General features: G+C 42.7%; 1 protein-coding gene across 1 annotated transcript in view; it reads right to left on the reverse strand.

Moving 5' to 3' along the window:
- The window catches only part of LOC309561480 (myomegalin-like), a 429425-nt gene that overhangs the window by 280911 nt on the left and 125335 nt on the right, over positions 1-23179 (reverse strand). The window contains exons 6-7 of the mRNA XM_082265423.1: positions 16188-16280; positions 14473-14676 (exon numbers count right to left, since the gene is read on the reverse strand). Of these exons, the coding sequence (XP_082121549.1) occupies positions 14473-14676; positions 16188-16280 (297 nt within the window). The remainder of the gene's footprint in view (positions 1-14472; positions 14677-16187; positions 16281-23179) is intronic.

Below are 23179 nucleotides of genomic sequence, written 5' to 3' on the forward strand. Positions count from 1 at the left end.
ACGATGACCATGACAACCCCTTGTCATACCTACAATTATTTCTGACCGATGAGATTATTGAAGAAATAGTTACCGAGACAAACCGGTACAAAGAGCAACAATTGGCTACGCATCAGAAGATTTCAAGATGCAGAAATTGGGAACCAGTGACCAAAGATGACATTTGGAAATTTCTGGGCCTAATAATTCTTCAGGGAGTGGTGAGGAAACCCCTGCAGAAGTGGTACTGGACAACCAATACATTACTTGCCACTCCATTCTTTGGCACGGTCATGTCAGAGTACAGATTTGCCCTCATAATGAAACAACTCCACTTCGAAAACAATGAAGAATTTGATGAAACTACTCATCCTGCACCAAAACTAAAGAAAACGTGGGAAGTATATCAAATGATTCTACAGAATTTCCAACCGAGCTATGTGCCAAAAAGAGACATCAGCATAGATGAAAGTCTAATGGCCTACAAGGGAAGGCTCAGCTGGGTGCAATGCATTCCATCAAAGAGGGCACAATTTGGCGTAAAATCCTACATGCTATGCGAATCGTCAACTGGCTACATTTGGAAATCAGTGATATGCACTGGAAAAGGAACAAAATTCTATCAAAAATACAGCAATTATGGAATGGCAACATCTTCTGTTCTTCCACTAATTGAGCCATTGTTAAATCAGGGCTATTGTGTAACAACTGACAACTTTTATACATTTCCTGAACTTTATGAGGTTCTACTGCAAAACAAAACTGATGCCTATGGAACCGTAAGGGCTAACCGGTGCGACATGCTGCCAATGTTTGGCATAAAGAAGCTCAAGACAGGAGAAATGGTTGCCTGGCAGAAAGGCAAAATGATGGCACTGTGATGGCGGGACAAGAAAGATGTGTGCTTACTGGGTACAGTGCATAGTACCTATGGTACGCATAAAGGTCGGAAAGAAGTCATGAAGCCACAAGTAGTGATAGACTACAACAACACCATGGGAGGTCTCGACACACAGCCGACCAAGCAATGACATTCTACCCAGCAACGAGGAAACCTCAAAAGAAGTACTATAAGAAGATCTTCAGACGTCTTTTTGAGCAATGCTTGTGGAATGAGTACATTCTGCTAAAAAAAAAAAAAGAGTAACAAGCCTGTGATTTATTTGGACTTCATTTGGATACTTGCCGAATGTATCTTTCCTGAATCACCAAACACCATCAATGGCTGGGAATAGATCTGAACGCCATGCTGTTGGCGTTGTCAACCTGGAAAGCCTGACTGGTCGCCACTTCATGGACTACATCCCACCAACTGAGAAAAAGTCAGCACCTACAAGGATGTGAGTGGTTTGTTGCTCAAAGAGAGATGACAGTGGAAGGAAAATAAGAAAGAAAACCTGATTCTATTGTCCTGATTGTGACGTCGGACTTTGTGCAGTCCAATATTTCAAAATCATTCATACCCGAGATGTTTAGTAAACCTTTATTACAGTGACTAGTAATATCGCACCCCTTGTTTGTACACTTTTTAGTGCTTTTGGCTTGATTATATTATTGAATAAAATTTATTCTTATTATAATTTATGATTTCATGTTTCAAACTTTATTATACCTGGGATGTCTACTAGACTCTTGTTTGGTCAGATTTAAGTGAGTTATTCCTAAGAATTACAGGCCTAAAATATAAAACAACAGATTTCCATGCAAAACAATCTACTGCTTTTAGTTCAAAATTCTGACATAATCAGACCCCCAGGGAGGTTAAATCATAAAAATACAGAAAGGTGGGCCAGACCAAAATCAGATAAAAGAGCCCAAGATAATTTTCCTGAGAGACTCCATGGCAGCATACGTTCGGGTAGGCCCCGCCTCCTCTCCTACCCTATAGGACCCCACTCCCATAAATCTTTGCTCCTTTTCAGCATCCATGTTCCTTTTTTGTCCTCCTCAGGTTGCACATACCTGTGTGTTTCCTATCCTTCGTTTGGACGTTATGGATTGTGGATTTGGTTCAACATGGTCCTGCCTCCGATAAGCCCTTCCTATTATCCGGGTATGGAGGGGGCAACCGAAGATTCATCTGGTGACCGAAAGCCCATGCTGCTGTGGGTGGTCCTGTGCTGCCCAAAGCCCTGTGTACTGTGCCTGACCGTGTCTGAACTGAAACCGCAAGTACATTTTGCTAAGATTATTTCCAAATGTATTATTTTTCCCTGGTGCTAGTGTGTATTGTACCTTGTGCTTCATATTGCTGCTGAGGGGGTCGGGTGTCCTTCCTGTCCAGTTTTCGGTGCTTCCTGTGTCACGATCGCCGGTGTTTTGGTCATCTGCGCATGCGCGGCCGGGTCAGAAAGCGAGGCTTGGTTAGCGCATGCACAGTACCGTGTTCGGTGGCCATTTTGCGCATGCGCAGTTGCCGCGTTTGACGATGACGTCATTTTGGCGCTAGATTTAAACAGGAAATTGCCTCTGCAAACTGGGAATGTAATTTCTGTTGGCAGCAGGCTTTCCCGGGTTCCGGATTCCTATACTAACAGGTTAGTGATTTGAATGGTTCTCCCATTCAAAGCCAGTATGGAGTCATCACCGCCCCTAAGTGATCAGCCCGCTCATGGCAGGTACTTTAGTGGGGTAGTTATGGTGGGAGGTATCACGGATCTTGTGTTTCCCGTGCTATCTTCTTATCATTTATGTTTTTAGTTCTTCCAGATGCGATCTGCAGCATATTGCCCGCAAGGAAGATCATGAATCCAAGTCGCAGCACCGGCATTCCTCGTCCAGATCGAGGCGCAAATCCCCTTCCAGCTCTAGGCACCATGGTGAAGAGAGGTCCTCCCCTTCTAAAGGCCACGGTCGCTCGGGTCAACCCCGTAAAAATAAATGCTGGGGGTGTGGTCAGCGGGTCCCAGACGGAAAGTCTCTCTGCGACCATTGCTATGCTCAAGCCGCAGGGGAAAGACCGAACTCAGATCAGCATCTGGAGTCAGTGGTAAAACGGGTTCTGAAGGACTCTTTAAAAGATTTGGGAGTCTCTCACCAAAAAGCAACTTATGTACAGCCACGTTCTCCAGATTTGGAGTCTCAAGGCCAGGACTACCTGGATTCTTCTCAACCAAGTCGTCCTTCTCTCCTCTTGTCAGACAGTGGTTCTGATTCGGATGACCCCTCTGTAGGCTTTAACTTTGAGCTGGTTCCCTCTTTGATGAAGGCTGTAAGGGAGGCCCTTGAGTGGGAGGAGTCAACAGTTCCCCCTCCTAAACAGAAAAAGTTTTTTAAACAATTGAATAAAGAACATCTCAATTTTCCACTCCTAGGAGAACTAGGGGAAATAATCACCGAGGAGTGGAGCAAGGTGGAGAGGAAAAATTCTATGTTTTCCAAGATGGCAAAATTGTATCCTTTCAAACAGGAAGAGGTTAAACATCTTGAATCCCCTCCACTTGTTGATGCAGCAGTGATGAGACTCGTAAAGCACGTGACTCTCCCTCTGGAGGATACAGCCTCCTTTAAGGATCCATTGGAAAGGAGAATTGACTCTGACTTAAAGCGAGTCTATCTCACAGCAGGCATGGCCTGCAAGCCAGCCTTGGCTCTAGCTGCAACATCTAAAGCAATGGAGATCTGGTCTGAGGATGTTGAGGAGACTCTCAAGAATGTCTCTGAAGATGTCGCCAAGAGCTCTCCCATTCAAGAGTTAAAGATGGCATCCGCCTTCCTGGGGGAGGCCTCTATTGACATGATCCGTCTTTTGGCCCGTGTGATGCTATCTTCTGTCACCGCCAAACGGGCGCTTTGGCTTCGGCCTTGGGTAGCTGATGCCGCTTCAAAACAAATATGGTGTCGAATACCATTTGAGGGATCTTCCCTCTTTGGCAATAAGTTGGAGAGTGCCATCTCTAAGGCCACTGGCAGTAGGTCGGGATTCCTCCCTCAGGACAGGCACCAAAGTAATTTCAAGAGAGCTCCTCCTAGAAAACAAAGCGCTGGCCGTTCCAGAGACGCACGCAGCTATAAGCCAGGCAAAAGCAATAATAGAGGCTGGAAGTCTAGACAGTCCTCCTTTCAGAAGCCATCCAAGAGTGATTCGTTTGGTGACCGGGAGGCCACTAAGTCGTTTTGAGGGTGGGCCCGCTCAGACATGCCAGGTAGGGGCCCGTCTGTTCCACTTTCGGCGTGTCTGGGCGGCCTCAGTTCGAGACACCTGGGTGGTCGACACAGTTTCGGTCGGTCACTCTTGGATCTTCAATCGCACCCCGAGGCTCAGATTTGTCCCAACCTCCATCCCTGCCTCAGAAGAAAAGAGATGGATTCTGTTTTCCTACATAGAGTCCCTGCTACTTCAAGGTGCAGCGATTCCCGTTCCAGACATCGAAAGGGGTCAAGGAATCTACTCCCCTCTTTTTATGGTACGGAAGAAGAACGGCTCTTGGAGACCCGTTATAGACCTAACACATTTAAATCAGTATATTCTCAGAGAAAGGTTCAAGATGGAGTCTCTCCAGACAATCCAACTCCCAGTACAGCCGAAAGACTGGCTGATATCTATAGACCTGAAAGACGCGTACTTTCATGTTCCCATTGCAGAAAATCTTCAGCGATTTCTTCGCTTCGCCATAGGAGAAAGTCACTTCCAGTTTGTTTGTCTTCCCTTTGGACTCTCCAAGTCGCCTCGCACATTCTCAAAAGTCTTGCTGGCAGTAGTGGCATTGATCAGAGTGGAAGGCATCAGATTGTATCATTACCTGGACGATCTGCTCCTCTTATCTCAGGACAAGTCGCAGCTCCTCAGACACAGAGACCGTGTCATCAAGGTCCTTCAAGAGTTCGGATGGATCCTGAACCTCGAAAAAAGCCATCTGGTTCCCACCCAATCTCTCATCTTTCTGGGAGCTTTGTTCAACACAGAAAAGAATACCATTTCTCTTCCAGTGGAGAAGATTCCAGTGATCAGGGAGAGGATCTCTCTGGCTCTCTCCTCCTCACGGCTCGTCAATGTCTGAAAGTGATTGGGACTCTGGTAGCGACAGTTCACATGGTAAAGTGGGCCCTCTGGAAACTGAGACCATTCCAGAGAGGCTTTCTCCAGCAATGGCAGTCAGACGATCTGGCCCAGCGGATTGTATTGACGGCAGTCATGAAGAGGTGTCTTCCATGGTGGTTGGTAAGAGAAAACCTTCTGAACTGTCACTCCATAGCCCCCATCTCCTGGATCACGGTGACATCGGATGCCAGCTCCACGGGTTGGGGAGCCCACTGCCTATCCGAAACAGCCCAAGGCAAGTGGGGCTTTTCTACCGTCGGGATTGTCTCCAACATCCTGGAACTCAGGGCAGCCTTCAAGGCACTCCAGGCCTTTCAACATCTGATTCAGGGAGCATCTGTAATCCTCAGATTAGACAACACTACAGTGGTGGCCTATGTGAAGAGGCAGGGCGGAACACGCAGCTGGTCTCTCCTGCAGGAAGTGAAGCCAATTATGCTCTGGGCTCAGAGGTATCTAACCAACCTGTCAGCGGTGTATGTTCTGGGGATACAGAACCTACAGGCAGATTTTCTCTCTCGAGTGACATTCGACAACAACGAGTGGTCCCTCAACATGGAAGTTTTCAGGTGGGTTCAGTCCCTAGACTTTCTTCCGGAGGTTGACCTATTTGCAGCTCCAGGCAACAAGAAACTTGCAAAATATTACACAAGGTTCCGAGACCCCCGAGCCATTGGGGTCGACGCTCTCACGGACCGTTGGAAGTTTCGCAGAGCCTATGCCTTCCCTCCGATTATTCTCCAGTTCCTGCGGAGACTCAGGACGGAGGCGGTGGAAGTCTTAGCAGTGATCCCATACTGGCCCAACAGGCCATGGTTTCCCCTGTTGACACTGCTCAGTTACCGGACTCCTGTATCTCTACCTCTCAGGCCGGATCTTCTATCACAAGGCCCAACCTTTAATCCGTGCCCAGCTCGGCTACACCTCAAGGTCTGGTTCTTGAGAGGGGGAGATTGGAGGCTTTAGGATGTCCGGCAGAAGCTATCCCTACCCTTTTGAGTGCTAGACGAAGCAGCACCAATAGGGTTTAAGAAAGAATCTGGGCAAAATTCTCCAGTTTTTGTCTCCTAGAAGTGATCCTGATGTGATTCCTACCATACAAGATGTTCTGGGGTTTCTACAATCAGGCCTAGACCTGTCCTTATCTGTCAGTTCATTACGGGTTCAGGTTTCAGCAATCTCAGCCTTCACAGGAGTTTCCTGAGCAAGACACACACTGATTCGCCAATTTTTCAGAGGTGCTATGAGGTTAAAACCCCAGAGGAAGCCGAGATTCCCAAAATGGGATCTTTCTTTAGTTTTGGATTTTTTCTCTTCACTAGAATCATCTCTAGGTAGACCTCTGTCAATTAGAGAGCTTACACTTAAAACTGTGTTCCTGGTGGCAATCACGTGAGCAAAACGTGTCTCCGAGATCCAAAGTCTGGGGGTAAAAGAGCCATTCCTAACGTTTTTTCCTGACCGAGTGGTTCTTATACCTATGTTGGGATCAACTCCTAAGGTGACTTCAGTATTCCACGAAAATCAGGAGATTGTTCTTCCCATTTTTAGAACAGATGAAGATTCTCAACATCATCCGCTTGATGTAGGCAATTCTTTACAATACCTGACAGCCACAGCTGGTTTCCGTCAAACAGACTTTCTTTTTGTCCTTCTTCACGGAAAGAAGAAAGGAAATCCAGGGGCTTGGATCCTCCAGAAGTAGTGACGGCACACTCAACTTGAAGTGTCTCTACATCTTGGGCGGCTTTCAGGCATGTCGCCCCCGAAGTAGTCTGCAGGGCGGCGTCCTGGTCTTCTATCAATATGTTTATGTCTCACTATTGTATTGAACCAGCTGCCTTATCTTCTGTAAAGTTTGGTATTCAAGTACTATCAGTTGATGGTACCAATTAAAATTTATTTTGTTCAGCATCTTCCCACCCGGGAGTGTATTGCGAGTTATTTCCCGAACGTATGCTGCCATGGAGTCTGTCAGGAAAACGGAAAATTGATATCAAATACTTACCGTAATTTTCCTTTCCTGATGGACTCCATGGCAGCAGGAGTTCCCTCCCAGGTCCTGAGTAGGCTAGTTACAGAACATGGATGCTGAAAAGGAGCAAAGATTTATGGGAGTGGGGTCCTATAGGGTAGGAGAGGAGGCGGGGCAATTTTCAGTTTTAATTGTTAGTAAAAAAAAAAAGGTCATATAAAAACAGCCAACTCATTTTGTCCAAAACCACTCCAGCTTTATCAGGGCTCAGCATGGGATAAAACTTGGATGGACTCACAGAAACCAGTGACTTCTCCAATCTATATTAGAATGAGTACTCAATTTTCCTTATGGAGAAACAATCTAAAAGCAGTTGCTGAACAACAATGGAGGGAGTATGGAGTTTTTGCAGAAACGTTGGCAGGCTTGACAACATGAAGCGAGAACGAGGTAGAGCTTGAAATTCTAGTTTTTATCCCCTGAACACTAAGTCCGTCATCCACATGCCCAAGATGTGTTCAAATCAGATGGTAGCAAATGCTAAAGAGATGTCTCTGGTAAAACATACACTATGCAAATACTAATGTAAAGATGACGCTCACGTGTATAAATGAAATATAGAAAACAGTGCCTTACAATAAACAAATATTAATGAGCGGTACTTACAAGCATGCCATATACAGCCATGAATACCATAATTGAAGAGGCAATGTGGCTAAGCAATATATATCTATAAAAATTAAATAAAGTGCAGTGTGACAGTCCCAACACTAATAATTGCTTCAGTGGTTAGATGCTCTTAATCTTCACTGCTAGTGCTCAAATGGTGGTTTTACACTCATCAGAGGTGTTTGACCCCTTTTTTACAGGTAGGTCAAAATGAGCTTGTGAAACCATAAAATGTATAGGATCCCTCTGATGTGATGATTCTGCATGAAGCAAGATTTAAAAAGTAACATAGCATAGTATGTTAATGGTAACTGATGTTAAAAACATGACGAAAGAAATGCCAGTCACATGTATAAATGCCTATGCACCGATGTTCCGTGAGAATTACCTACCCGTGAGAAAAACCTACCCCTCGTCACTTCCGGTACTCCGCACTGTATGTAATGCAGCGGGTACATTAAAACAGCTGTGCTGAAATACGAGTGATCTCCGCTCCTGTTCCGGTCACTTCCCTGCTCTCGGATAGTAAATATAAAAGCGGCGGCGGCTGTATGAAAACATAAATCACTGAGCCGAAAGCCGCTTTTATATTTACTTGCCGAGAGCAGGGAAGTGACCGGGACAGGAGCGGAGATGACTCGTATGTCAGCACAGCTGTTTCAGGTAAGCGCCGCGTCGGTAGGTTTTTTTCACGGTACACCGTGATCGCTTCATACTAGTGCGCATGCGCACTAGTAAGCTCCTCTGTTCTGCCATTAGGTATCCGGGGCTCTGAGCATGCGCACTGCTGCGCTGCTCAGATGCTTCTGGCCGGAAGTGACGAGGGGTAGGTAATTCTCACAGGGTAGGTAATTCTCACGGAACACCGGCACTAGTGTGTACAACTTGTGCAGATATCAAATGGCTTCTCCAGGGCTGGAATGCGGTGCAAGCCTTGTTTTTACTCTCCGGCCCAGAAATGATGACCCTCTGGAACAGGAAGTGACGGATCCCCTCTCCTTTGAGGAAATTTTCATCTTCCAGGCCATCATTGGGGCCCACCCTGAGGCTTCTTAAAGAGATGTTTTCTCATATATTTTTGCTTTTATTTGCTTCTAAATCAGCACTTTGTTCTACGGTTCCTTGGAAACATTCCTGTATATAAATATCTCTGTTGTTTATGAAATTGAATACCTCCATGATGGGTGAGTGTATCCCAATAATCAACACAAATTAAGTATATAAACAACCTTATGGTGTGCACAGAAATTTGCAGTGCAAACATATAATACAAATACAATACTAGTGTATTGCGCCCCAAAAAATGTGAATATTGTGAAAATTTGTGTCTGCCCCTTTATAGGTGAGCTAAACACCTCTAAAGATGCATATACCAATGTAAAGATGGCGCTCACGTGCATAAATGAAATATAGAAAACAGTGCCTTACAATAAACAAACATTAATTAGCAGTGCTCCAGAAGTGCATTTGTGAGGTCAGGCACTGATGTTGGACGAGAAGGCCTGGCTTGCAGTCTCAAGCGCAAAAAGTAATAGCTGGTGCCTTCACCTAATTTCACATTCAAATGTGTTTTTTTTTTTTTTTAAAACAGCAGTGTGCGTGTACATTAAGCTGTAGTACAAGAAAATATAGAAAGTCCAACAGTTTAGGTCTTAGGACAAGGCATATTCAAAATATACAAGAATATAACAAAGCTTATATTCCAAATGATACATACATAAGTCATTCTGGGAAACATTCAAATGTGTTTAATCATAAGGCTCATAGGCAAAAAGCATAACCTTCTGATAAGCCCTTTTCGGTGTGAAACGCATGAAGGCATTAGATGATGCATATTGATTTTGTGACTTTAATCTAAATAAATCTTGATTGTTACAAGCAGTTCCATAGACCATTTTACATTTGCTTCACGTTGGTTTTTGTTGACAAATTTAAAATGGTATTAAACCCAAAAACAATGCACTGCTCAAAAAAATGAAGGAACACTTTGAAAACACATCAGATCTCAATGGGAAAAAATATCATGCTGGATATCTATACTGGTATGGACTGGGTAATGTGTTAGGATTGAGAGGATGCCACATCGTTTGATGGAAATGAAAATTATCACAATACAGAGGGATGAATTCAAAGACACCCCAAAAATCAAATTATGCAGCAGCCTAGTCCATTTTGCTGAAATTTCATTGCAGCAACTCAAAATGCTACTTAGTAGTTTGTATGGCCCCCATGTGCTTGTATGCATGCCTAACAACGTCGGGGCAGGCTCCTAATGAGATGACAGATGGTGCCCTGAGGTGTTTTTTCCCAGATCTGTACCAGGGAATCACTGAACTCTTGAACAGACTAAGGTTCAACCTGGTGGCGTTGGATGGACCAAAACATATCCCAAAGGTTTTCTATTGGATTTAGGTCAGGCGAGCGTGGGGGCCATTCAATGGTATCAATTCCTTTATGCACCAGGAACTGGCTGCATACTCTTGCCATATGAGGCCAGGCATTGTCGTGCACTAGGAGAAACCCAGGACCCACTGCACTTGCGTAGGGTCTCACAATAGGTCCAAGGATTTTATCCCGATAGCTAAGGGCAGTCAGGGTGCCAATGTCCAGCCTGTAGAGGTCTGGGCGCTCCTCCATGGATATGCCTCCCCAGACCATCGCTGACCCACCACCAAACTGGTCATGCTGAACGATGTCACAGGCAGCAAAACTTTCTCCATGGCTTCTCCAGACCCTTTCCTGCCTGTCACATGTGCTCAGTGTGAACCTGCTTTCATCTTTGAAAAGCACAGGGCGCCAGTGGCAGACCTGCCAGTTCTGGTGTTCAATGGCAAATGCCAATCGAGCTCCACGGCACCGAGCAATGAGCACAGGGCCCACTAGAGGAGGTCGGGCCCTCAGGCCACTCTCATGAAGTCTGTTTCTGATTGTTTGGTCAGAGACATTCACACCAGTGGCCTGCTGGAGGTAATTTTGTAGGGCTCTGGCAGTGCTTATCCTGTATCATCCGCACAAAGGAGCAGATACCGGTCCTGCTGATGGGTTGAGGACCTTCTACGGCCCCGTTCAGCTTTCCTAGAGTAACTGCCTATCTCCTGGAATCTCCTCCAGGACTGCCTTTGCAACCTCTACAGGGTCCAGCTATTGCCTCATGCTACCAGTAGTGACACTGGCCCTAGCCAAATGCAAAACTAGTGGAAAAACAGTCAGAAAAGATGAGTAGAGAAAAACACGTCAGTGGCCTCCACCTGCGTCACCATCCTGTTTTGGAGGTCGTCTCATTGTTGCATTAACACCAAAGCAGCTGAAACTGATTAATAACTCCCTCTGCTACCTAAATGACCAGATCAATATCCCAGAAGTTTAATTTACCTAATACTATACTCTAACTAAAAAGTGGTTCTTTAATTTTTTGGAGAAGTGTATATTGTAGCTTACCAATCCTTAGATGTGGCGGCTGCATTCATTTTCTTTATTAAGTATTTTTCCTTTAGCTCGCCTGGTGATCCAGCCAGTAAAACACTTTCTGTCTTAGGCTGCCTGCATTCTGGATGAAGTAGCAAAGCACCCTTGGCCAGCAGCATTGTCAGCCTAGGGAGAGTGGAATTTTAGACTCGCAGATTTAGATGGACTTAATTAACAATTTGAAGCTGAATTCCAGCAAACACTTTATAACCAGTTATAGCAAACCTTTTTTTCCTTTTGAGAGAAAGTTTTTAGATAAATGAATAAAAACCGACTATTCAAAGACCCCTGTCAGTTGTAAATGGGTTCTCATTCGTCTAACTGCTACTTTGTCTGGATTGCTTGGTATGTTATAGGAAGTTGCTAAATATTTAGCTTATAGGCAGAATCATCAGGTTACAATATAGGAAATAAAAGTCTTAGAAAACAAATACAACCACCTCATCTGAGAATTGCTAAGCTGCAATATGATAAAAAAAAAAATTTGGGGTTTTAAATCCACTTTAAGGTGTCACTTGTATATGTTAAATTCCAAGGGCCCTTTTACAAGGGCTGTCCGATCAGGCCCTGCCTGTCAGTTTTTCAGGCGAACCTGATCGGAAGAAAATTGGTGTTAAGCACCAACAGTACCCGCACAGTGGAAAACAGTATACAATTAAATATAATTAAGTAAATCCAAAGGTGTAAAGTGTAAGGAAATAAATCCTGGTTGGGAGCCGCAACATAAACGTGAAAACGTAAAGGATGATAAAAAAATTATATAGTAATATATAATGGCTGCGCTCAACCAATCTCTTGTGTACAGAAAAAATAACTATACCGTATTTATTGGCGTATAACACGCACTTTTTCCTCCTAAAATTGAGGAAAAAGCAGCAGTGCGTGTTATACGCCGATATTAAAAAACAAAAAAAAGCACAGGAAGCATCGCCGAGAGCAGAAGGGGCGGGCCGGGCCGAGGAGAAGGAAGGATGAGCTGTCATAAGAGCAGAAGGGGGCGGGCCGGCCGAGGAGAAGGGAGAACGAGCGAGCGCAGTCATCGGAAGTCCCGCTTATGACAGACGTCACACGTCTCGGCAGAGGAGGCGGGACTTCCGATGACTGCGCTTGCTCGTTCTCCCTTCTCCTCGGCCCGGCCCGCCCCCTTCTGCTCTTATTACAGCTCGTCCTTCCTTCTCCTCGGCCCGGCCCGGCCCACCCCTTCTGCTCTCGGCGCTGCTTCCCGGCCTTTTTTAAAACAGATTTGGATAGTTCCAATGGTGCTTGCGAGGCTGCATATATGGACACTGCGCTTGCGAGGCTGCATATATTGACACTGCTGATGAGGCTGCATACATGGACACTGCTGATGAGGCTGCATACATGGTCACTGCTGATGAGGATGCATTGCTGGACACTGCTGCTGAGGCTGCATTCATGGGCACTGGTGAGATGTCATTTGATTTAAAAAAAAAATGTTCTGAGTTCAAAGCTGTTTATTTTAAATTTAAGCTTTTTTCCTGAAACTTCTCTCCAAATATTGAGGTGCGTATTATACGCCGGAGCGTGTTATACGCCGATAAATACGGTACTCTCAAATCATATATTAAACAATACCAATTAGTTGCCAAGTGCACTAGTGTTGAGTGCAAGTGCCAAAAATTGTTCTAAATAAATAACAAATAAGAACATGTGATAAATCAATATAAACGAATTGCCAAGTGCACATGTGAGTGTATAATACACTTGGAAATATGTGCAATAAAACAAACTCAAAAATATATATAAACATATATGAAATGACACAATACATATGAAATGACACAATTAGACTAATTTAATCAAGTGCAATAAATAAATAGTTGATTAAAAAATTCAGTCAAAAAAGGCATATGGTCCTGAGGTGCAAAGTGAAAAAACAAAGTGCAATGTGCAGATGAGATGCAATCAGATAATGGTAAATAGGACCATAGAAAACGTAATCAATCCAATAACACCGTCCTATAATTAAATAGAGTCTCTGAAAGATCCTGTAATAGCACTTCCTAGGTCTCCAACACCTCCACCAAGACACAGGACCACCGGTGTGCACAAAAATCTTCAGATTTTTATTTCTGAATGTCGGGTGGAAAGAAACCGCTATGTAAGTGCATCCTTTCTATTAAATAAACCTTTTTTCTACGTACTTCACCATGAGAGTCCTCCTTGTTGTCTTTATCATGCCAATCAAGAGATCTATTTCCTGGCTTTGAGGATATTCTAAGGTGGATGGTGCAAATTGGTTGGAGCTACTTACTGGAAATTGAATAACCGGTTCTCGCCCGCTAATCACCCTGTCTACAACTTGTGAATTACAGCCTGAACCAACCCTCTATAATAAATGGTCCGTTCATTCCGGTAACCATTTTTGTGCACACCAGGTGGTCCTGTGTCTTGGTGGAGGTGTTGGAGACCTAGGAAGTGCTATTACAGGATCTTTCAGAGACTCTATTTAATTATAGGATGGTGTTATTGGATTGAATACGTTTTCTTTGGTCCTATTTACCATTATCTGATTGGATCTAATCTGCACATTGCACTTTGTTTTTTCACTTTGCACCTCAGGACCATATGCCTTTATTGACTGAATTGTTTAATCTAAAATTAATTTATTGCACTTGATTACATTAGTCTAATTGTGCCATTTCATATATATTGTGTCATTTCATATATATTTATATATATTTTTGAGAACCTGATCGGACCCTCCAGTCTCCCCTATGGAGGGGCGGATGTCAGCGTTGACATGTCCTCTGACATCCGCCGCTATCCGTTCCTGTAAGCAAGATCCAGACAGATGGTGGTACTATTATCCATCCGTCTGCGGATATAATATGATCGGATGAAAATGGACCAGCGATCTGTTTTCACCCAAATTCCCCATAGGGGAGAGCAGGACTGTGTTCGTCTCCTGCTCTGCACAGTGAGCAGAGACGGACCTGTCAACTGCCTGCTCAGCGGGGATCAGTAAAGCCATCCCCTGTTGAGCAAACAAAGTCCATTCCACTGAGGCGTCTGTGTGAAAGGGGCCCTAGGCTACAAAAAAACTAAAAATCTAATTTTTGGACAGACGGTAAAATAAAAAAATACATAGTGTGAAAAAACGAATAAAGGAGAAGAATAGTTAGAATGACAAGTGACAAAAACAAACATAAATATGAGGACCACGTGATATTGACAAAGCACAAGGCACAAAATCTTTCTTTCACTTTGGACTTAATAGTGCTTAGTCACATGGTTAAAAAAAAAAAAAGCTAAAATTACCCCTTAAAAGGAACAGGAGTTTAATAAAGTTACAGAAGTGACTGATTTGATCTGACAGTACCTGGTTATGATTCCATGTAGTTTCCTTCTGCTGTTTTCCCTCTAATAACTGAACTTCTAGCAACTGCTGAAACCTTTTAGCATCAGTTAGTTGATGTTCTTTCTGTGTAAGAGCCATCTGTTTTTTTTGAAGTTCCATCTGAGTTAAGAGCAACGTGTTCTGCAGGTCTAAAAAATCCATCTGCGTTGGCATTACCTGGAAAAACTAAAATATACAACAAATCATATTCTAATATTTGTCTACCATCAACCATAAGCTTGATTTTTTTTATTTCCTTTAGAAGTTAGGGCCATGGAATATATAGTTGCTAGGCAAATCAGCCCACCAAGAACTATATCAGTGGGCAGTGGTGAGCTGAATTACCTGCCAACTTCTTATGTCTCTTGCAGATTTTATTAGCAAAATCTCTATGTCATTCAACTTTCATTAAACAGGGTTCTCATTCTCAATACAGGCAGTCTCTGAGTTTCAAACATCCGACTTACATACAACTCTAACTTGCAAACAGAAGGAGAGAAGTTAGAGGAAATCTGTATCTAGGAAGGGAAATTCACTCCTGTAAGAATTATCATGGGAAAAAGGTGTTCCTACTGAAGCTTTATCACCAATCCTTGTTTACACAAAAACCCAATTTTTTTTCAAATCCAATTGTCACAGGGACAGAAAGTGAGGTGAAATCTTCTGAACAGGGGCATGGACAGCAAAACAAACATTACAGGGGTGTTAACACTTCCCTAGGCTATCCAAAACGTAAAAAAAAAAAAAAAAGTGTCTGGAGTTACTGTACACTTCAAAACTGTACCTGTTCCATCTTACAAAAATATTCAACTTAAAAACCAACCTACAGAACCTATCTTGTTTGTAACCCGGGGACTGCATGTAATGGATTCTTAATAAATATATTTTACTGTATATCACAAAAAGTGTCAGAAGGAATTATAGCTCCTTACTTGGATGTACAGTATAATAGTGGTATTGCTCCTTCATTAAAAAACTCATATACAAATTTAATACGGATTAAAACTGTCGTCATTAATAGCCATACCATGTAATTACCACAACAGAGTTGACAACACTGTCTAGAAAAGTGCTAAAATCAGAAAGTTTGCTTAGTTTATGTTAACCTAAATTCTCTATAGGCTCTTACACCAAGAGTCCAGAGATCACCTGACATGATAACTAGGAGCGTACTTTATGAAACTTGTACCGTGCAACTCTATCTTGATCTCTGCATGTTGTTTCGATAATCACACCCAAACTTCCAAGACATGCTTGAATTTGACTAGGGTATGAAAAGCATTTAATCTTCAAAATTAATATGCAGTGACTGCACAAAAACGAGCTCTTAGAGTTGTACCATTTTAAGAAAAAATAGGGACATTTTTAAATTGATGGCAAGAACATATCTCAAAAAAGTTGGAACAGGGCAACGAAAAACTACTTCTGATAACCCTGGTAACTAGTTTTGGTATCCCTGGTGACGACCCGAATTTAATCCGAGTGATTTCCCCCACTCTGGAGGAATCTCCCCATATTACCTGCTTTGGCTATGGTACAGGAAGTAAAAGAAAAATTCCCAAGTGAGAAAAAAACGGACGGGGGTTATATTCCTTATATAAGCTTTAATATGTTATAAAAGCGGGTAGAAAAACATGTATTATGCATAGAGTGTCAAAGTTACACAGCAGCATATTAACCTATAAGTAATTACTTACTTGTAAATGCTCGCTCTGACTTTTCAGAAGCATATCCTGCAGTTTGGCAATGGTATCCTCGTGATCGCCTATTATTTGATATAACTCCCCCACCTAAAAGATGACAGGATCAAAATGTAAGAAAAAAAATCTGACATCCTTACTAAAAAAAAGAATTACAACAGTAGTAGAAATGATATATCTGCCCTTGTGTACATTTCTTAAGGGTAGACTTATCTCAATTTTTATATTTCAGTTATGGATCTATTAACTGGTCAATGATTTTTACTTATGATTCCAACATAATACATATATATTTTTTGGATAATAAAACTTTGTTTTGAGAGTATTGACTTGTAAAAAATATTTTACTTTCTATGAAAATAAAGGAAAGACATAACAAAATGAAAATATATGCTTTTCTGTCCAGTATTAGCATAGATAAAAATAGCAGATTTTATTCTGTGATTTATTCTGTTTAGAATAATGCTAAAATGACATTTCTGGTATTTAGCATATTGCAATTATTTACAAGTTTAGGCTATTTTTTATTTTTATTATTTTTTTTTTCTTACATGTTTATGCTGTAAAGACTTGTGCAGAAGGAGTAGCATATCATAACACTGTAGTCCAGCCAGGGACAGCAGCCACCAGGTTGAAAATGCTGATAGCATTTTCAATGCCACTGTGTCACCACAAGGACAGTATTTACTTAAAGCTTCATACTGGGCAAAATCTTGAAGCAGGTATAAAACAATAAGGGCTACCTATGCATATGCTCTTAAATTTTAACCATAGCTATATGTAGAATTAAAATAACAAAAGTATGTAAGAAAGTCAAGTTAATCATCTCTGCAAGAGTTCTTGCAATACAAACTAAGTACAGAGATATATTTGAAAAAACATTGAAACCATGGCTGGATCATCATGGACATATTTCTAAGAGCCAAAACTCTAGGGTTCTAAGTGTATATTCATGCTCAGATACTGAGGTGACTCGGCAACCACCCACACTTGAACAACCTCCATCATCTTCTTTGTTATCCAATAAATTTGTTAAACATAACAAATAATGCTGTTTGTTCCTGTTGTTGAGACACATCTTTTTTATTGCTGTTTGAATTAAGGTTCATTTAGCTATGTGCAATTACGTTTTGCCAAGAGTAGGGCCTACAGCATGAATTTGAGAATAATGCCCTTGTTCTCCACAAATAAATCTTTCAAAATACACACAAAAAGAGGGATTTTGACGTATCTGTAAATTCTGTGCCTAGGACACAGGGATCGATTCATAGACCATAGGTTATACACTGCTACCTTCAGGTTATTGAATTCTGGCAAAATCTTCACTGGGTCCAACCCTAGTGTCCCCATATAATCCTGCCAATTCTGTGAGGCTCCAATTTTGGCAAAAAGCAAGAGAGAGAGATCACGAAGAAGGAAAGGAGTTGTGTCCTGTACTGTACTCTAAGATAAAGAATAAATTAATTCCTCATCTTGCAGTACAGGACATGAATCAATGGATACACCATGGGACATCCCCAAGCAATATTTAAGGGTACAATGCAGCTAAACAGCTGCAACAGGCTCAAAGTTGGAAAACAAAAAGGTCAATGGGTCTTAAAACAAATTGTTAACATTAAAAACACCACAGTGCATGAGCAACAGCGGAGACCTCTCACCCAAAAATCAACAGTTTTGGAGAAATGAGAAACAGAATTCTTTCAGTGGTTTGACTCAAAGAAGGAGTGCAGAACTCTAGGTGCTCTATGAACCCAAGAATCCAATTTCAGTGGGGGATAGACTAGGTAGGTTGGGAGGGACTCATTACCAAAGGGCAGAGTCATACCTGATCCCTTTCCCTTAAAGGAATTGATGGCGAAATGTTAACATGCCTTGGCAGAACAGTATAGAAGGTTTCACGGGAAAACAGGAAACATCAAGGGGGTAAGGATAGTAGCGGTCTCCAGGCTATTCTGTTGTGAAGTGGAAAAGGCATCCAAGGCAGGTTACTGCTGTTGATGTGAACAGAAAGGGAATTTGAGCTTATGCGGGTTATCTGAGAAGTGAATTGCTCTACTTACAATGAAAAATCTTGTGTAGCAGGAAATTGCAGATGAAGTTCAAGTTGTTGGGGGAAAAGAAAAGGGTGTTTATAGTATGATCAACCAGGATCTACAGGTTACTAAATTAAATGCCAGCATTATGGCCTTCTCTTGTAGCTGCCACTCTAGACCATAGTTCCCCACACTCTGAGATATCTGATTCCTAATCAGATAGCACCCTATACTTAGGAATGCTATCCTATTCATTCTTGCACAACTTTCTGCAGGGGATCCCTTTTCCATCATAGATGGTTACACCCCTTGCAGTGCCTGACTCTTTTCTACCCCTACCCTGAGGTATCTTGTTGCCTGCAAAAACAACAGGAATCAATTCTTACAGCGGATTTACCTTGTAAGCACTTGACTATTCTACCTAGGACCCTAAACCTTTTGTTCAATCTAGTGCTTTTTAATGGCATCCGCTGTGTGGAACACCTAGGAAACTGTCACTAAAGAAAGTCAGTGTCCTTGCACTTCATGTTAAGCTTGAGGGACCTATCTTGTACACTCATTGTGGATCTTTGTCCCTTATCTTTTAAGGGTTTATGGACATGTTGGGGAATTTAATTTTTTTTTTTCGATTTATCCATCCGAGTTACAGAATTTGGATTTTGAACAAGCACCAAGCTGGTCCTTTGGACCAAGCAGTCCCGCTATTTGTCAGATTCTGGCCAGGGTGGGAATTATCCTTTTCCCTCATCCTGGGAAGTTTCTTCTAATGAATACATCTGTTTGCTGACTCCGAGTTTGCTCTGTACAGAAAACTTTCCCATGTCTCTTAGGATCAGTTGGTCAGTCTTTTAATATGACCTTTGTTGGATCTCATCTAGTGGTTGCTAAATCTTCAACTCCAGGAAAAATTTGAGAACTCTCCCTGTATCTGACTGTGCGACCTCTTCCCTATGTTGTATGTGTCAATCATGACTTTTTTTTGGAGTCAAGTTGTTGGTTTCTGGAACCCTGCATCTAGTGTTCCCCACTTTGAAGAGTGATGATTCTGCACATTGCACATGAATGAACATCCTTTCTTCCTAGCAAGAAGTATCCTTTATTAATAAGTAATGTACTTTCTGGGACGGTCAGCAGCCAGGACACTGTTACTCAGCTGCAGAATTCCCCTACATGGCATAGTCTAAGTCCGGAGGCCTTAGTGAGGCCTGGTTACTAAAAGATGGATCCTTTCCTGTGACTGAACTGCAATCTTCAGTCTTTTTACATTCCTTCCTCTTCCTTCCTCTTTATATGTCAAGCTAAAATTTCTATTGTTAGTATTAAAATGTCTATGCTCAGCTTCTCCTCAGAGAATTCTGCTCTTTTGATGGTTAGGTTTTTATTATTCCTAGATTCATTTATTCTATAATTGGTCCAGCAGGTTTACAGTGCAGACATTATACTCCTGAAACACCTACAGGTGTGAGCTGGAGGGTCTCCTTCACATTCTTTTAGTCTGGATGTCCTTTTACGACAGTTTGCCTATAATATATCCACACCTCTGCCTACCCCAAGCTTCCCTTCGCTGAAGTCAAGGGTTAGGTATGCTAGGCTTAGGCATTTACCCTAGTCTTGTTGATAGTTTGTTATTCCTACTGTTTTTTTTTATTTTTATGGATGATTAGTTGTCCTTCAAGTTATTCATTGAGGCCCATCCTTCATTGAGGCCCTTGCTACTGCAGGAAAAAAGGTAAAAATATTTTTTTCACTGACTTTAGCAAGTCATTTTACAACCCAAATTCCCAAAAAGTTGGGACGCTGTGTAAAGTCTACATAAACAGAATGCAAACATTTGCAAATCTCCTAAATCCATTTTTTATTCACAATAAGAAATAGAAAACATAAAATGTTTACATTGAGAAAATTTACCTTTTTAAGAAAAAAATAAGGTCATTTTGAAATTGATTACAGCAACACATCTCAATAAAGTTGAGGTAGAGCCCTGTTTACCAGTGTAGTATCCCCTCGTTATTTAATCACACTCTGTAAATGTCTGGGAACTGAGGGCATCAGTTGCTGGAGTTTTGGGAGAGGAATGTTGTCCTATTCTAACTGCTGAACAGTCTTGGGTCTTCTTTATTGTAATTTTTCATTTCAAGATGCACCAGATATTTTCAATTGGTGAAAGGTCTGCACTGACGCCTGGCCAGTTAAGCACCCGAACTCTTCAAGATTTTTTTAAACTAACATCACATCAGAAGCACACATTTTTACCTTATTGCAAGAAGAAAAGGTAGAACTGTTCATTTTATTCACTGACTTTAGATAGTTATATTTTATAACCTGCATTCCGCCCTGTCAGAGTGATCATCGGGGAGGAGCTTGACGTCATGATCTAGTGACACCCGCCCTGGAGTAGACGAGCCACTACTCAGTCCCCCGCTGCCTCCCATCCCCCGATCCCTCCTGCACCCTGTAGCCCTGCAGCCCAGACCAGTCCGAGATGGCGTCCGACCGTCTGAGCGCTCTGCAGCCTCGCGCTCCAGAACCCTGGGCCCCGCTTGGTTGTTTTGAGGCTTCAGAATTCTCTGGTGGCTGGTAAGCCACTGCAATGCACTCCTAATTCCTCATTGCAATATAGAGCGCAAGATACCTCCCCGCTTCTATCCACGGTGGACTTGGATGAAGAGGAGCCCTGTGCATCCCGGACTGTGGGGGTGGAGGGCTAAGTCTGTCTTCAGTGTGCAGGGGGCTACCTGCTATCGTGGGCTTGGCTTCATTTTATGTTCCCCTAGCCATCTTTTCTGTGTTCTTCACTGGAAGATTAATTTGTGATTTAAAGGGACTAAACTGATATCTGACTTCTACAGGCTATCCCAGGCTGTTATGAATGGTGGACTGTCCTTTATTTTTTTTTTCAAGCTTTGTGTGATTGCTGTGCTTCCTCTAGACATTCAACCTATGTTCTTAAAAGAAGATCTACTTGTGACCTAAAGGGACTGAGGGATAAGCCTGCCTCCAGTTTATAGAGGGCAACAGAGGGCCTCCCACTGTTGCAAGCCCTGTGTGATTGCCGTGCCCCCCCTAGTTATTTCATCTTTGCTTTTGGCCTGAAAGATTTACCCTAATTCAAAGGGACTGAGTTGATACTTGACCTCTGTAGGGTCTTCAAGCTGTTACGAATGGTGGACTGCCTTTTACTTTCACTACCTGGCTACTTCTTTTTATATGGTAAACACTACTGTGGCTTAGGCATTTTTTTTTACTTCATTGTGTCCTCCCCTTTGCTTCTCACGATTAACACCAACTGGAATTAAGGATGAGAGGTTAAACAAAAGCCAAAAAAGTAACTCAATCTGCCCTTAGCCAAGGGGGCATCCAGTGGTATATGTCAGCGGAGACTAGCATGGTGGAAGAGGGAAATGATAGCCCTAGACAAGGAGCCACGGGACGGACTGGGTGTAACGCTCCTGCGTTTCTTATATGGTGTGGATTTTCAGCTGCAGAAATAGTTCCACGTCAGCAGTCATGTAAGAGATATGCTGAGATACCATTCCCAACCTCAATGACTCATCATGTGTGGAAGGTCTTATTTCAGCCAGTAAATACGCACAATTAGCAAGCTGGTTCCTAGAGTGACTTTATGTATGTGGTAACACAATGATGAAGGTTGAGGGATAGGTTGAGTAGAGGTGATAGGTGATAGACACTTGAAGGTGAGACAGTAGCAGATGGATGCAGGAAGGTTTAGCAATGTTGTATGATAGCAGATGATAGAATAGCAGGTGGACATACAAAAGAGATCAACCCAGTGCAGAAAAGTAGCAGTAGTCTCAAGAGCTAGCAATCTAGTTTATGCAGATGTAATAAACAGTCTTTACTATGCAGAGCTAGATAGTGTAAGCTTAGTATAAGTTTATAGAGAATTCCCCTGCGGGGTACTTAGCACTATTAGCGATACAGCCGAAGGGTGGTTCAGGAGAGGCGGATGATCCAGTAGCGGGATACAGGGATCAGCGCAGCGAGGTTCCGTCAGCGAAGTAAGCTTGCAAGCATGGAAGCTTCAAGCAAGGTTAGCATCCAAGTAAGGGTGTTTGAACGAACACATGTGAGTGAGAGCCGACGCCTTAAATAGCCATCTAGTCCGGCGCTGAGTGATGACAGCTCCAGTCTTAAAGGTGTATGCGCACCTTTCCAAAAGTAAATGGTAGGGCGCATACACTTGTGGAAAGTGTAATTTAGGGTACCAAAGGTACCGGAACATTACAATACCCCCCCCCTTAAGGCCTGCTCCTGAAGGCCTCTGGAGCTGGTTTGTCTGGGTATCTCGCATGAAAATTGCGGATTAATCTAGGGGCATGTATGTCAGAGGTGTTTAGCCAGGTGTCGTCTTGGGGCCCATAGTTCTTCCATCTAACCAAGTACTGAAGTTTTCTTCTGTAGATACGAGAATCCAGAATCTCTTTTATCTCGTATTCTTCTCCACCTTCAACTTGTACAGGAGGGGGAGGTGGAATATTAGGTCTTATTCCTTGGTCCGGAACATGGGGTTTTAGTAGCGACACATGGAAAATGGGATGGATTTTTAGGTCCATTGGCAATGTAAGCTGCACTGCAGCTTTTCCAATAAGTTTCTTGATTGGGAAAGGTCCCAAGAACAGAGGTCCAAGCTTTTTGCTAGGGATCTTCAGTCTCAAGTTTTTTGTTGAGAGCCAAACGAGGTCCCCGATAGTATACTGTGGAGAAGGTCTTCTACGAAGATCATAGTACTTCTTTTGTTGACTGTGAGCGTGTGCAATGGTAGTATTTAGTAAACCCAGAGAATCCTTTATTTGGGAAAGATAGTCTGAGGCTACTGGGTTATTTGAAGGAAGGATGCTTGGAGGGAGAATAGAGGGATGGAACCCATAGTTCAAGTAGAACGGACTCTGCTTGGTTGTACTGTGAGTTGCGTTGTTGTAGGCAAATTCTGCCAGG

This window comes from Pelophylax lessonae, assembly GCF_965119305.1.
Source record: "Pelophylax lessonae genome assembly, chromosome: 8".
Classification (NCBI taxonomy): domain Eukaryota; kingdom Metazoa; phylum Chordata; class Amphibia; order Anura; family Ranidae; genus Pelophylax; species Pelophylax lessonae.